At 45.0% G+C, this 16,518-nt stretch overlaps 2 protein-coding genes across 3 annotated transcripts; one reads left to right on the top strand and one right to left on the bottom strand.

Annotated features, from left to right (window-relative positions):
• The first annotated feature begins 262 nt into the window (after positions 1-262).
• On the top strand, positions 263-13,467 carry disp2 (dispatched RND transporter family member 2). Its single transcript, XM_069718188.1, has 10 exons — positions 263-536; positions 4,104-4,242; positions 4,458-4,732; positions 4,896-4,925; positions 5,032-5,155; positions 6,041-6,156; positions 6,918-7,033; positions 7,312-7,409; positions 7,635-7,793; positions 8,430-13,467. Exons 1-10 carry the CDS (start codon positions 442-444, stop codon positions 11,760-11,762), a joined length of 4,485 nt encoding a protein of 1,494 aa, XP_069574289.1. The 5' UTR covers positions 263-441; the 3' UTR covers positions 11,763-13,467.
• On the bottom strand, positions 12,914-16,414 carry rpusd2 (RNA pseudouridine synthase domain containing 2). Of its 2 annotated transcripts, none has more exons than XM_069718189.1 (3): positions 15,672-16,414; positions 15,164-15,460; positions 12,914-14,563 (listed from the first exon to the last, which is right to left on the bottom strand). In XM_069718189.1, the coding sequence occupies exons 1-3, from the start codon at positions 16,299-16,301 to the stop codon at positions 13,760-13,762; spliced, it is 1,731 nt and encodes a 576-aa protein (XP_069574290.1). In that variant the 5' UTR covers positions 16,302-16,414; the 3' UTR covers positions 12,914-13,759. The 2 variants fall into 2 exon arrangements, with proteins under 2 accessions (XP_069574290.1, XP_069574291.1); XM_069718190.1 differs by having other exon boundaries at positions 15,179-15,460.
• Between the last annotated feature and the right edge of the window lie 104 nt (positions 16,415-16,518).

Genomic DNA, 16,518 nt, shown 5'->3' with positions numbered 1-16,518 from the left:
ACCAAATCAGTCTTGACGTGATCAATATGTAAAATTCAAGTCCCTGTGAAATGATTGTTTTAATTGAGCGCAGCATCGCTGTCTGTGCGCATTCGTAATAGGTTAAACAGCAGCTGGAGCTCGTGTCCAAGCCAGTTCAGCAGATACCGATGCATTTCATCCGTCACTTGGGTTTCCAGCACCGTGGTCGGTTGGACAGCGACCGTGTAGCGTCCTCACCATCACCGCGGCTGCGCCAATCAGAGCGCTGCTCGGGGCAGATTAACCCACAGAGCCCCGGTGCTGCTCCGTAGTAGCAGCCCCAGAAACAAGCCCGTACATCCGATCCTCGTGGACTCAGTCCAGGCTGATGGTTCGATCAACGGTTTAGTTAACCCAATTCAAAATGACAGGAAATGATTGCCTTTGAGAATATTTAGATGTCAAAGGCGCACCAGGAGGATGGAGGCTTGTTCGACAATAGGAGAAAGCACGGATGCGATAGTGATGGATGATTCTCCAATAGATGAGAAGGACATTCAAGAGGCTTGCCGAAGGTGGGTTGTTTTCTCTTTGCTGTGGATTTCTTCTGAGGCTTACTGTGTAATTAGTGGAGAAAAATAAATGATATTCACAGTAGTAGACGTGAATGCGTTTTTTCCCCTCTTGGTCGCTCAGAGTATCGCTCAGCGCTACTCAATCCAGATGTTTATGCTGTGAACAATTGGATTACGTGCAGGATATGATTTCTGCTCATGTTATTTTTCCATTACACTGTCATCATTGTTATTTCAACGTAATTGCAGCATTATTTCCTGATTATGTTGCACTGTTTGTTCTGCTGGTAAAAAACACAAGATGCCCAGGTACCACTGTCAGTTTACTTTTGATCATTTCTGTTTAGTAATCACTATATTTTCACGTCAAATATACTTAGCTTACTTTATATCACACGATGATTCCATCATTTTGGAAGAAAATAGCTAGTGTTTTCAGTGTTTTCTAATTTACCATCATAAACACTTTGTGCGGTTGTCCTTTCTGCGTTTGACAGATATACTGTATGGGCAGAAAGCAGCACAGATCAGGGAATCACACACAAACTGCTGACTTGAGATCTGTTCAGTGTCATCGTCCTGCTTTGGAAAAGCCAGCTCTCTGGGTCACTGATGTCACCCGGTCACTCACTTTGTTCTCCAGACCAGCATATGAAAAAAATAATAATAAAAATGGCAGGGAGGGTTCAAACATGAAAGCAGGGCTGCGTACAGCTGAGACCTGTCACCCTTTAGCTCGGCAGCAGGCCGCATTTTTGTCTCCAAGAAGAATCCTCGGTTGTTTTTTTTCCCTCATACCCTGAAGGCTCTTGTCTTTTCCTCCACACTCCCACAGCTCAGGCTTTTCAACAAGGTTAGTTGGCCTTCTGCATATAGAGTAAGTTTCGGCGCTGTTCTTCAGCGTGTATGCATATGATTGTCAGTCTGGGAAATATTTAAAGACATGACATTGACTGGCATCCGGAGAGAGCTGATGCAAGAGACGTGCTATCAAAAGGGAGCGAGACAGAGACCTGAAGGCAGAGAGAAGAAAGACTGCAGCTGATAGAGATGTTCTCCTCGCTGAGTCTTTTCAACCCTAAAGGTGACTTTACTCACTCAGTTTTGACTGCAGAAACATAGTCAGCAGTTTTAGGAAGTACTGCGCTCAAGCACAAATTCAAAATGACTTCAGCAGTAATTGACTACAATTCAGAGAAAAGTATTTCTTACTGAACATCTTATTTCACAGCTCCTGTTATCTTACAAATTCAGCTTTTCATTCTAAATTAGAAACTTCTAAAACATGTTACACTTGTAATTTAGCATACCACTTGACAGTATGCAAATGTCAGTATAATACATTAAACGCCACCTTCAGAAAGGTCATAATCTTCCGTTTCTGCCGAGACTGTTGGCGCTGGCTGTAGTTTGTGGGGGACGTTGAATTGTAATAACGAGAAGTGTTTCTAATATTCTGTCTCCCCTCAGACATTTTCATGACTGTGTTCATTTAGAAAGTTTACCTACCTTTAGTGACACTGTTTTGATGTGAACTCAGATTTATGAGGTAATTCTGACATGTCCTTAATTCTATCCTGGGTGTCAGGGACCAGCTTGGTGACACCTTCCTGGATGTATTTTTTTTTTTATTCATCCCCTGAAATATTGATGACTTTTACAAATTGCTCCCCTCCTGTGTTCACCGCTGTCAGACAGCTCTGTGGAAACCAGCTGAAGAATTGTGCTGAAACATTAATATCCCGAGCCCCGTGCTGAGGAGGCTCCCGGGCCGAGAGGATCGGCACATATATAATTTGATTAATTTCACGCTGCTTGGAACACTGAACGATCGGAGTTTATTATGTTACAGCAATAGAGATGGTCTTAAATCAGATGGCAGTGTTTTGTGTGTTTCCTCACTCAGCTCAGCATCTAAATATGCTGAACCACCAAAGATATGCTTTGTGACTCAAAGCTGCTGAGCACATCTTGAGCTATTTATTATTTAGCTCATATTAGTTTTATTGTAACATGAAGACTAAACTCAGTTCTTCACTGAGCTCCACAGTTCCTCAGCTAATATACACCACCAATTCAACAGACCAGTCATCATCTGTGCGCCTTATTATGGGATGCAAATAAAACTGTGTGAGGTCAGTTAGGCTCTGTTGACTTACTCCGTTGCCATGGTGACAAGACAGGAAGTGCGGTAGCATCCAGTCTACTGTGGAAAAACAAGCATGCGGTTGACTGCACAGACCTCATGGCCCCTTTACTGAGATACAAGCTGAACATTACACAGTTGTGCAGTTCGGTCTGTTTATTTGCCCTACTTTACACGGTGAGACAGGCAAAATAAAACTGCAATAAATTATTCCTTAGCTTATGTAGTGTTAGATAATTAAATACACAGCTGAGGCTGATGACAGTGTCATTCGTTTATTAAGCCATAAACTGAAGTATTAAAGTAAGTATTAAAATTCTGACCTGCTGATGTGGCTTTAAAAAAATTATAGCATTGCCAGTCATTACAGTTTATTCAGAGACAAGTGTCTTAACAATTAAAAAAAATATACCATGTCAGTGTAACGTTTATCGAAGCCGAGGCGTGAAAAGTAAGGTGCCTTAAGTTTACGCACCAAAAATCTCATTTTTAGGTGTTTAGGTTTAGGAAAAGATTTAGAGTGTGGGTTAAATGTGACATGGTTGTAATTTGGTTAGAGATCGGCACCAGAGGAGGAATTTTACGTAAGTAACGTTTGTCACATAATGTACATCACGGAGGTTAATTCAATTATGCACTTAACTTATGCTACTCAAAAGAAATCCATGTTGACTTATAACTTTCCACGGACCTCCTCCCTTCTCGAACTTCAACATGTTTGGACTTTGTCACATGACCTCCGTCACATGATTTCCTTCTTCACAATGCTGTTATTACTCGCATTTACTTTTCAGGCCTATGTGAGGCAAACCACGACACCGGCACTCTACCCTCTAGTGGACGGTAGCGTGTATTACAGGTGATGCCAGCCTAGATATCTATACTACAGTTCAGGTCAGTCTATACCGTTGTTGTTCAGGTATTTAAAATCTGGACAAGAGTGTTGGGCCAACACACTACACAACAAACACTGCTATCCACGGAGCCATACTGTTAACATGGCTAAAAATAGACATTTTTCTTAACCAAGTTTTCAAGGGAGCTTGAAACATCTGTTGTGAGGAAGAGGAGGGAATACATTACAAACTCAGAGGGGAGAGACGTATCATTACACCCCCCCTCCCCGTTTTAATTGGCCCGCCTTATTTCCAGTAGCCACAGTGTGTTATCCAGAAAACCATTCCTTACCTCATTAGTTCTGCTGGACCGCTCAAGTCTCTACTGAACGTGAGATGAAGCCAAGCCAAGAAGCACAGCAGAGAAACCGAGATGTCAGTCACTGTTTACAGACTGAACTTTTGCACCTTCGTTCCAAAAGAACATTGTCGTTACTTTCACTGCTGCCTCTCTGTCAATCATTTCCTCTCTCCTGTAATTCATATTTTTACATTGGTCTCCTGTCCTCTCTCTCCTGTCCTCAGTGACATCCCAGCGGTTTCTCTGTGCCCTCCTGAAAGCTCTGCTGAGGACCAGTTGACAGTCATCCAGTCTGAAGGGGAGCTGTGTGACAGCTGCAGCAGCCTTGGCAGACCCTCTTCCTCCTTCCAGCTTTATCACCAAGTAAGCCTGAGGACTGACTCTGCTGTTTGGGATAGATATAACGGGATTCATTAAAATAGGTGCTGGATTTAGGAGGCAGTGGCAAGTATAGTCACCATGTCACTCAAAGAACTTGAATGAAACTAGAATCCTCTCTGAATAGAGGATAATAAACCCACGTTTGGTTTTGTATAATGTGTGTTGTATAATAATTCCTATATTCCCTTTTCCTTAAGGTTCCCCAGAGTCCTCAAACTGCTTACGGTTCACCGCAGCCCCGAAAATGTCCCCACTGCAACCATCAGGGGCCGGTCAAAACAAACGCCTGCCACAACTGCCATTCAAACACAGCTGGTCCTCATCCTGAAGGAGGTGTAGTTGTGAAAGTGGGAAACAGCTGTAGTTCTGCCCATCAGGCATCGCGTCACAGAGCGGTGAGATGTCACTGGTTACACGGGTCAAACGAGAGCGGGACACAGAAACCGATGCAGCGACATGTGGTGACAGTAAGGTGGGTTTCGCTTTCTTACTGGGAGTTAGATCAGATGAATACCACCATGTCGGTATGGTAAATATGGAGCCAGCTATGGAGCTACGAAGGGCGGAAAGATCAAAACTGAAATTTGTTTTGTCATTATATTGTGTAATAAATAATATCTTTCAACCATTAACAGGGATGGAGGGCTCTACTGCATCCTTAAAAAGTAAGCAGTAAAACCCATGTTCACTTTCGAAGCCTAAGCCTCTCCATGTCTTTTATTTTGATAATAATTTTCGATAATTAACTTTGAATAACTTTCTGTTTGGCAGTTATACGCATGTGATAGTGGACTATCCGTTGGCAGTGCTGCTGGGTTGTGCGCTGCTGCTGCTCGGATGCTCGCTGGCCGGATTGCTCATCGGTCCGCTGCCAGACTTCTCTGATCCGCTGCAAGTGAGTCTCAATCACACACACACACACACACACACACACACACACACACACACACACACACACACACACACACACACACACACACACACACACACACACACACACACACACACACACACACACACACACACACACACACACACACACACACACACACACACACACACTGTGATAAACACTGCTGGGAGTTGTTTTTTGTTCCTAAAATCGAGGCAATGTGGCTGTTAAACAGGTTTCTATCTGCACATCATATAGTTTGGCTTTCTTTAGTACAGTATTGCTTCCGTCAACTTCCGTCGAACCCACAATACAGCCTTAGGCTGAGTGATAATTATTGTTTCCCTAATGACTCATGATTTCAGCCATATCTATTTACTTCAGTCTCATCTCAGATTCAATGAGCCAGGCTGCATCAGACCTCTCTGTCATCGTAATTAAAAACACCTCCTTACCCTTCACATGCATGCTTCCAGGATAAACACTGATTAAGAAATGATTCACATGACCCAAACATGTGAACCACAACAATGCATCAATAATGACTAATCTAAAACGATTTACATAAGAATAGGGTATGATAATGCCAACACTTCGAGTTCTGCTTTTCCACAGCAGCTTAACATAAACACACAAACACTAATTCGCCAAACAAGCAAATCCAGGGTGTTTTTTGAAATGGTACCTCAGACAACATATGTTGCTTGTGATGCTGATTAATTCAGCAAACTGCTGCAGCGTGTCGATCGGTATCAGCGTCCCCACAGTGTCTTCAGCTTTGATATCTGTGTGTGTGTGTGTGTGTGTGTGTGTGTGTGTGTGTGTGTGTGTGTGTGTGTGTGTGTGTGTGTGTGTGTGTGTGTGTGTGTGTGTGCTCTTGTTCTTCAGGGCTTTGAGCCGCGGGGAACATACATTGGAGTTCGCCAGTCCAGCTTGTCAAAGCTGCAGGAGAACACCGGTCCGGGGAAAACTCTGTCTCCTTTACCACAGCAGCTCAGTAGAAGGTCAGCAGAGTGTTTTGGTGGAATGTAGTGTTTCTAACACAGGGATGCTGCACCTTTGATCAATGCACACAAACGCTGTACAAATGGATATGAACTGGTGGTCATGTTCGCTTGGCGTGCTGCATCATGTTGTGTGTTTGAAAACTGATAAAACGGCGTTGCCAGCGCTAATACCTATGACTCCAATTATATAAGCAGTAGATACAAAATAAAAGTTGATTCAGTATAAGTTCACTGAAATAAGAGCATAGTGCTGTAAGAAGATAAGAGTCAATAAAGTTTTAATAAAAGAAGTTATAAATGATTAAAGTCATAATGACGAATCCGCTGACAAATATCTGCTCTGTTGAGTATTTTAGCATCATTCAGCTTATTGTTTTGGTTTGTGGTGCGAGGTTCACGCTCATCATTCCCATTGACCATTTTAAGTCTAAGCAGACATGTTTTTCAGAAGTGGATGAAAACGAATCTGAGACAGAAGGAGATCGAATCCAACTAAATGCTAATGTTGTGGCGTGTCTGCCAGATGTGTAAATGAGCAACCGTTTGCTAACACGTTTGCAATGTCAACTAAAAAAAAAAGCTGTCTGTTTTTGTATTTACAATTTATTGTGCTGCCCGCAAGTGGCCAAATAACAATACATTTAAGTTGAAAAATGACTAAATAGTGGGACTTCTGCTCGTTTGGACCAAAATGTATGTATTTAAAAAAGCTTTAACATTTGCATCTGTTTGTGTATGTGTGGTTCTTTCTGTGCCAGATACGGAGGTGTGGTGAACAGAGACCGTAGTGGCGACCAGGACGCCTCCAGAGTTCGCGTTAAGAGGATGCTGGCTAGAGACTCCTCTCCAGACACCTTCCTCTGTGACGCTCCAGGTGTGTCATTCATTTCAGTTTGAATCCTTCAAACTGAAATTTAAATTTAAACAAAAGATTGTGCCCATTTAGCAGTTGAGCAACTTTTATGACTGTAAGCTATATGTTGAGACTGTAACATAATGGAAGGCAAACCCCTGCAGCCTGCTGAGGAGTAATCGGTACTCCCTGCAAAACGTACGACAAGAGTACCGCTGAATAGTACCAACTTATTCGTCAAATGATTGATTCACTGCTGCTTATCTTGTGTCTGAACGTTGAATCCATCTGTTTCACAGGCGAGCGTTTGGCCCAGCTGGTGTTTCGATCAGAAAACTCGGCCAGTCTCTGGAGCCTGAAGGCGATCCATGCCATGTGTGAAATGGAGCAGTCCAGGGTTCGCTCCGATCTTTTCAATCCCGCGTCTCGCCTTTTCTTTCCGCATTTAGCTCCTTTCCCTCGAGTCGATCTCACCCTCAGATTTCTGTTTAATAGTGATTATATTCAAAATTTTAACTATAAATTGTATCGAATGGAGAATGAATGATTTTATTGTCAATTGCTTCATTTGCAATTGGGCATGCATTCAAAAAAAAAAAACCCTTTCTCTTGTCTGACTCAGATTCGCTCCCAGCCCCAGTTCCAGGATCTGTGCCAGCAGAACGTGAGGGCTGAAGCCGAGGGGATGTCCAGAAGCGGCTGTTGTCCGAGCTGGTCTCTGGGGAATTACTTGGCGGTCCTCACTAATGCCTCCTGCTGCCTCAGCCTCACCTCACAACAAGTACTTTGGTTTCCTTCTCATTCTCAAAATTAACCCGAAAAACAAATGACTATATCAGTTGTAATAAAATGTTTATATTGATAGGTACATTTTGAGAAGCAAAATTCATTCTTTAACCTTGGAAATACAAATATATATATATATTTTTCACTATTTAAAGGAAAAGTACAGTGATTTGGGAAATAGTCTTCATCGCTCTGATTAGATGAGAAGACTGAAACTAGTGTCATGTGTGCCTGTTGAACATGAAGCTAACAGAAGACACATAGGCTTAATTTGGCATAAAGACTGAAAATTCGAAGTAATATCTCTGGTGACCCCGTCTAAAGGTAAAACAAAAAGAAAAAGAACTACCGACATCGACCTGTACAGCTCAATTATTGACACCTTATAAGCTGTACAAATATCAAAATATAAAAACAACAGGGTTTTATATGCCGGACTCGTTCGCTCTTGTAAAGTGACAAATGGTCTTGCAGATGTGAAAGTGCTACTAGCTCGTTTAACTTTTACAACATGTTAAGAAGAAGCGAATACGAAAGAGCGTGAAGTAAAAATGAGTCAGCGTTTCACTGTAACTCAACTCTGTTGTAGCATCTGGAGGTTTATTTTCCAATTTTCCCTTCTTCTCGTCAGATTTCCGAGTCTCTGAATCTCCTCCGGAAATGTGCTCAGTACTATCATGAAGGACATCTAGTGGAAGCCTGTGTCGAGAGACCCAAACATGGCGGCTGTTCCTCTGTTCCCTCCCGCTGCAAACAATCCCATCTGGTGTTCCAAATCCTGCACTTCCTTGTTGACAAAGACTTCCTTGGCCCGCAGACTGTTGAATACCAAATCCCAACGCTGAAGTACAGCCTTCTTTTCCTACCCGTCGACAAAGGCCAGCACATGATGGAGATATACATGAACAGTCTGGAAGGCAGGGATCTGACCTACAGTAATACCACCATCACTGGCATCGACTTTGGCATCAAGCAGACTCTGTTCAAGTATTACCTGGCGAGAGATTCGGTGTATCCTGTCCTCGCTGTCGTATCTCTTCTTTTCACTATGGCTCTATATCTCCACTCTTTCTTTATAGTAGCATTATCTGTGGTAGCAATCACGGGCTCCCTCCTCACCTCCTATTTCTTCTACAAAGTAGCATTTCGTCTGACTTTCTTTCCCATGGTGAACCTTTCGGCAGCTCTTATTCTCTTGGGAAGTTGCGCCAATCACGTTTTCATCTTTGCCGACTTCTGGAATCAGCAGATATCCCAAAACCCCTCCGCCTCCCTGAAGAAGAGAGTAAACAGAGCTTTGCAGGAAGTTGGCTATTTGATTTTAGCGTCTGGGTTGACCTCCAGCGTGTCCTTTTTCTGTGGTTATCTCAGCAGCATCACAGCAATCAGATGTTTCTCTGTTTATCTCGGCACCGCCTCTTTCATCAGCTCCCTCTGTGCGTTGGTGTGGCTTCCGTGCTCCTTCATTCTGCGCGAGCGATACACAAAAACGTCCTCCGCGTCCGTTGCAGCGCAGGGATGGAAACCCTGCTGTTCCAAAAACCCCGGGGGCTTCTGGGACACGAGCTCACGCAAGAGGTGCCTCTTCAGCCTCGGGCAGAAGCTGAGGGAATTAAAACGGGGTCTCACCGACACGTCCAACTTATTATTTCTGAAAATCCTGCCTTGTGCTGTGGTAAAGTTTCGGTACATCTGGGTGTGCTTGTTTGTGGTGCTCGCTGCGGGGGGCATGTACATGTCGTGCATCGACCCGGGCATGAAGCTGCCCTCTCTTGATAGCAAGGTCGCCAAGCTTTTCCGCTCCAGTCACCCATTTGAGAGATATGACGCGGAGTACCGTCAAATGTTTATGTTTGAGAGACAGAGAAACGGAGAAGATAAATCTGTTACGCTGATGCTTGTTTGGGGCGTCAAACCCACTGATAATGGGGATCACTCCGACCCAAGAAGCAATGGCTCTTTAGTTCTTGACCCGGACTTTAACATGAGCCGACCTGATGCTCAGGTTTGGTTGAGGGATCTGTGTGGACGTGTGCAGAACCAGAGCTTTTATTCCCCTCCATCACCTGAGGATAAAGATGTGATGACAGACAACATCTGTCTTGTGGAGCAGCTAATACACTGGGTGTCTGTCAGAAGGTGCTCGGAGAGCGATGACGCCCTTCATTTCTGCTGTAACAACATCCCTTTCCCTTACCCTCCTAGTGTTTTTGAGAACTGCCTTAGCATGATGCTGGCGGAGAGGTATGCCGAGGGCCATCTGGCACACAGCGGAGGCCTGTACTTCCAGCCAGATGGCAGGGTCGCTGCCCTCGTGTTGGCGTTCAAAACCACATACCTCTACAGCTTCAACCACAGCAGAACTAGTGTTTTTTACAGTGAAATCCTGACATGGTTTAACAGAGAAATATCAGGGGCACCGCAAGGGCTGGAGAATGGCTGGTTCATCAGTCAGCTGTCTCTGTTTGATCTCCAACAGTCGTTAAGCTCCGAAACTCTGCTAGTAGCCGGTTTTTCAGTAGCTCTCACGTTTGTTTTGCTTCTTTTCACCACCTGGAATATTCCACTGAGCATATACGGGACTGTAGCTGTGGGAGGCAGCGTGTTCGTCACCATTGGCCTTCTTGTTCTTCTTGAATGGCAGCTGAGTGGCATCGAGGCTCTGTTCATATCATCGGCCGCAGGGTTGTCTGTTGACTTCATTGCTAACTACTGCATATCCTACAGCTTGGCGCCTCATTCGGACAAAATCGGCAAAGTAGCACACGCCACTAAAAGGATGGGATGCCCTGTAGCAATAGTCTCTGGTGCATTTTTTTCCATGGGAATCATCATGTTACCTGCTACGGCCTTGCTGTTCAGAAAGCTTGGGATTTTCCTCTTTCTGGTGAAATGTGTCGCGTGTGGATTTGCAACTTTCTTTTTCCAGTCCCTGTGCTGTTTTTTTGGACCCCAGAAGAACTGTGGGATGATCACGCTGCCGTGTTTCTCAGACCAGACAGACCTCGTGCTCTCCTCTTGTTCCGAGCCCGGCTCCTCGTCAGCCTCGGCTGCTAACGGGGCCTTTGGCAGATCGAGAGAGAGGAGGAGTTATGACAAAGAAGCAGGTGGCTATCTCTACCCCAACCACCAACGCCAGCACAGACAGAAACAGACAGGAGAGGGAGGCGGTGGCAAGCGAGGGCCTGAGCAGTACGAGCTGCAGCCGTTGGCTTATCGCCTGAGTGACAGCTTTGACAACAGCACCTGCACCAGCAAACTGTCCAACCGGCCCTCTGTGCTCTCTGATGAGATCGAGTACTGTGGGAGAGACGTGGGCACGAACAGCATGGAGAGGGAGTCTGAGGAGATGTGCAGTCATCAACATAAGATCTGCCAGCCGCCTCCAGCCCTGCAGACCTCTTCTCCTTACAAAGAAAACACCTTACATCCAACAGCCCTAGCACAAGAGGATGTTGCCAAGGACAAGCTGCTGTGTCTAACTTGCAGGGGTCAGTCTGCGGGTGTCAAGCACTGGAGCAATACATCCTTCTCTTCAACTTCAAGCATAGAGGACACCATCATCAGTCACACACTGGAGACTATTGACCAGCCGTCTCTCTGCAAAGATGAAAATAGCGCAGAGGAATGTCACCCTCACCGGTCCCGTAAAGGACACCTTTCCTCCCAGTCTCAAAGCTCCTGCGAAGGTCTGGAGCACTCCCGTGAAACATGCCTCAGTGACATCGAACCGGGACCGTCAAGCTCGCGGCAACACGACGGAGAGGCAGAGGTGCAGTTACAACCGGGACACCTCAACGGGAAGCGAGACACGCTCCGTCTCTCACTGAAAGAAACAGTTTATGAGACTTGCGGGAAGGGCCGCACCAGCCAGAGTGAAGACGTGGTCATTTTACCCAACAGTAAGCCCGACTTACCAGACGTTTGGATAAAGAGAGATGGACAACGAGAGGATATGTGCTGAGCAAAGTAGGAGGATTTTTTTTTTTTTTTTTTTTTTTTTTGCAAACACTGTGCATTCATTGCTCTTAATCTATAAAAAAAAGGAAAAAAAAAAGGAATCACTATTGACAGAAGCATATTAAAGTTACAAAAGGAGAAAACACGGTTGCATTTGTATACTATGCTAAGGAAGTATAAGCCAACTGCAAATGTAACATGTGACAGCATGTTTGTCTGATGTTGCTGTTGGGATTTTTTTTCAGTGTCTGTAACAAATGAGGTCAGAGCATGAGTGTCTTCTTCATCTAAAGGTCCAATCAAAGCATGACTATGTCAGCCAAGCATTTTCAGACAGGGGGACATTGAAAGATGAAGCTTTCTGTATCACACTTGAAATCAAGGCTGCAGTATGTCAACGACACAAAGCCAAACAAGTACCGCGCCTGCTTGCCTGCAGAATTTACATGGTGCCTGGAACTTTTACACTTCTGAAACTGAACTCTGCACAGACTGGGTTTTAACAAGTACAATGTCAATTGTGTGCACCCGCTGGCCTTTCTCCATGCTGGAATTGACCCTAATGAGCCATATACATTTATCCGTATATAAAAACAGGAGATATACAGAGAAAGAGCTCCATTGCGTGTGCAGAGCCACGCCACATTGTTTTTCTTTTTCCGCATGACTCAATCATTTTCGCTTCTGAGGAGCAAACAGCTGTCCCTGAGCAAGTCAGTTGACTTTTGCACTCTGCGGTGATAATATGTACAGTGTGTCCTTGACGTAGAAAATCAGAAAACCTAGCAGTGTGTCATTTGTGTTGTCCTGGCTTGCTTTGAGTGTTTCACGGTCAGAATTAAAGTCATGGCGTTTATTCTAGTGTCAGTGCCAAAAAAAAAAAAAAAAAAAAAAAAGTTTACTTCTGTGCTGATTTTAAAAGGGCAAAAAAAGGGTTTCTAATCATAATAATAATAATAGAACACTGTATGTGAGTTTGTACAGTTGGCAAACTAATGTGCATACTATTCCCGGATCCATGGATGTCAGCGTATGCCTTAGCATTTGTAAAAAAGCAGCTCTAATTTCCAAAAGCAGTAATTGTACCATCACACAAGCCACTCCATCAACAGACAATAATTTGCATACAGACATTGCTGCATTATTAAGAGAAACTCCAATGAAAAAGTAGCCTTTATTTACACCCCATCCAACAGCTGATCAGTCACGTCAGCTGCTTCTGTGTATCTCAATATCATTCCAGTTTTTACATGAACAGCATGTGACCAAATGTCTTCGGTTTGTTTCATAGGTTGAAACAGCTGAAGTTGTGTTTTGTGCAAAGGATGTGTTCTCCGAAAAAGTCCAATAAGATGTGTTTATGGTCCTTTATATGGTGTAACGTATAAAACAAAGAGGTATCAGAGGTGGTTCAGCACTACGACCTGCACAAGAAGAGATCTATATGAAATGTGCCTATGAGCAGGTTGTTTTTTTTTCCCAAGCTTTCTCTCTGTAAGAAGTGTTGGCTTTTGACATCATGACTGTATGATCACAACTCTTCAACGAGCCTTCACTTCAAATCACTCAGCAGAATAACCTGCCTTATAAACAACACAGGCTTTCTATGAACAAGAAAAACTAAAGGTCACCACCACTATTATTTACAGCTGTCAATGTTGTTCATTTTTCACAAAACTGAAATAAAAGAAAATATTTATTTTCCTGCAGACTGGCTTTTGGTTTATTTCAAATCTCAGTTGTTGTACCGGACAGATAACAGGTTTCAAGGATCACATTACAGTCAAAGAATATTGTTGACAGTAAAACAAGTCTTCAACATAAAATGATCTTCTATTGTTTAAAAGCTGCAAAACAAATTTGTAGGCATTTTATACCACATTCCGAAAATCGTGACGGATATAAATCACAATGAAACCTTAAAACAAAATCTCTCAAAAGGATTTCTGGCCATACGCACATCAAATACCAAATCCATCATCAGCGTTCATGGAGGCCGCTCTAGTCGACTGCGACCCAGTCCTCTTTGGCCCAGTCAGGTAAACATGTGGAATATTCAAAGTCAGGTCCTTTGTAGCGTAAAGCATGGAGGTACATGATGAGATCTTTGTCTGTGGGGTCCGGTCGCACCAGTTTACATTCACTACACAGGTGGTCTCGAGTCCCCGCAGGAGTTTGAGTGGCTTCAGCTGCTTCAGTCTGATTTCCATTTGACTTGGTTGGTGGAGGGTTCTGAGGTTGGTCGAGTGAGCTGTTGTTTGGTGTCTCTGCGCTTTCTAACTTGTTGTCTCTTGCATCTACTCGTGTCTGACAACTTCCTCCGTCTTTGTCAGATTCAGAGGTATCCTCTGACTTGTCCATTTTCTCAGATGTCTCCTTTTTCTCCGCCTCTTGTGTGACCCCAACGCAGTCGTCTGTCATATCCAGCAGGTGTAAATTTTCCTGTGAGCGATGATCCTCAACCAGACTCTGCAGCAGCTCCTCGTCCGTCTTCCCCACGAGCCCCCCTTTCCCCCTGTGAGGCCCCCAGGCTGAGGACCCGTAGATGGGATCGTTGAGGATGGGAAAGCCTAGGTACTGAAGGTGCACCCTGATCTGATGTGTGCGGCCAGTGAGGGGCAAACAGCGGACCACAGTAGTTTTCCCGTTAAAGCTGAGCCTCTGGAACACGGTTCGGCACTCTTTTCCCTTCGGGTCAACTCGGCAGAGGCCGATTTTAAAAGAAACTACGAGGATGGGCTCCTCGCATATCAGCTCACCCTCTGGAAACTCCCCCTCCACCCGACACACGTACTCCTTTTCTAGCTGGTAAAGAAAGCAAACGTGAAGAGCTTTTTGAAAACCCACTGATTTCATTTTTAGCAGTTTTTTTCCCCCACACCGGCTCACTGTGCAGGAGTTTAATTGCCGTCCTGTATATTTTTACTGGCCGAAATGAGAACAACACTTATTTGGTCATTTGGGCAATTTATCATACACAACATGCACAACAGTGAAGTTCCCTTCGGATTTAGTTGTTTACGATATACCAACGAGTTGTGTCTCAGACAATGCTGAGAAAGAAGTGTTTTAACAGGTTGAGCGAGTTTACTTATGATGGTGGGTGGGGCGGCGTGTTATTGATGTTCTTGCAGAGACTCACGCAGTTAGTATAAGTAATATATTTATGCAGCTGTGTGTGTGTGTGTGTGTGTGTGTCCTTTAGGGGACATTTTTAAGAGGCCACGGTGCATTTCGTTGATCACAAATCTTGAAGACGATGACATTATATAAAATGCGTTTGTATCTGATTGGCCTTTACTGGCCCAAATGAGCCAGTCAATGCATAAACGTGTCCTGCCCCGGGCCACTAGACCAGCAGGTAGGTCAGACCCCGGAGTAAAGTACAAACCATCGTGAACATACCTGTCTGTCTCTCACCATCTGGTCCAGTTTCTTGGACGTCTCCAGCGTCCTGGCAAACAGCAGGACTCCCGAGGTGAGCCTGTCCAGCCGGTGGACCGTATGAAGCTCGGAGATGCCCCGCTCTTTTCCCAGGATGAAAATCACCGTGTTGTGGCGGAACCGGCCGCAGGGGTGGACCGGGATGGAGGCGGGCTTGTCGACCACGAGCACCTCGCCGTCGTCCACCAGAACCTCCAGGGGCCTGCCGACCACGGGCGGCTCATGGCGGTGCATGGTGTTCCTCATGTGGTCGTTGTTCTGTGGATAGTGACGTAGAGATTAAAACTTTTTTTGTGTGTTTTTTTGGCCACAACCGGCCCCACATAGAAGAACAACCAGCCATCAGCTGATTAAAAAAAAAAAAAAGAAAAGTTTTTACTCTTCCTGATTACAGTAGTGGGATTTCGTTTGGTTGTCTGGCTCCACCACATGGTTTTTAATTATTATAACATGAAGTGTGGAAACTGACCCTGAGCACCACGGATAGGTCCTCCACGGGGGTCTCGTTGAGCCGGATGCGACCCTCATTGGCCGCCCGCTGATAATACTCAATGGACTCGGCTCTGAACTCGCTCTTGAACACGTCCAGGAGGCTCTTCCCGATCCAGCGACCTTTGCAGTACGTTTTGAAGTCAAAGTAATACGGCCACACTTTACGAAGCCCGCCCTCGAAGTAGTAGGACGTCTCGTCAAAGTGCTCCCGGTTGAAGCTGACGCCGGGGTTGCGTTTCTGCGGCGGGGGGATGTATCTTTCGCCCGGACGGAGCTTCTTCCCTCCGGCGCCTCTTTTCCTCTTCCCGCGGCCTCCCGTCGCGGCTCCGTCCGGCTCGTCGTGTTTGCGTTTGCCGGTTTCTTTCGCGTCCGTCGCCGCGGTTTCCCCCGCCGACACCGGGGTGCTCGCGGCCGCCCGCTCCATCGTCGAGCCGCTCCGTCGGCGCAGCAGGGGGTCAAAAGGACGACCCAGAAACCGGTTAATGTGACAGGACGGAGACAGCCGAGCTACGCGTCTGCTCACTTCGGTTTGACCCGAGAGGAAAGACGGTAAACACCTGGCCGACACGCTCACGTGCATCGCTTTCCAAGTAGAGGTCCTTCTCATCGGGGGCGCGTGGTGATGACGTAAAAATGTAGTCCGGTCAGTTTCTCATGTAGTTCAAACCCTACTTTTATTTTAATTTTTTTTTATTTTAAACGGAAATCCACATCGGACATGGGTTGTTAAAAGTATCAGCACACCATTTATGTTATGCATTTATTCATTGAAAAATATTTCATTAAAAAAAAAAAGGCTTTTCTTCTAAATTTAGGGTAAATTA

This window comes from Brachyistius frenatus, unplaced genomic scaffold (genome assembly GCF_029030835.1).
Source record: "Brachyistius frenatus isolate BFR_SWC_R1_liver_20210118 unplaced genomic scaffold, ASM2903083v1 Contig_187, whole genome shotgun sequence".
NCBI lineage: Eukaryota > Metazoa > Chordata > Actinopteri > Embiotocidae > Brachyistius > Brachyistius frenatus.
This window is presented reverse-complemented; position numbering and strand designations above follow the sequence as displayed.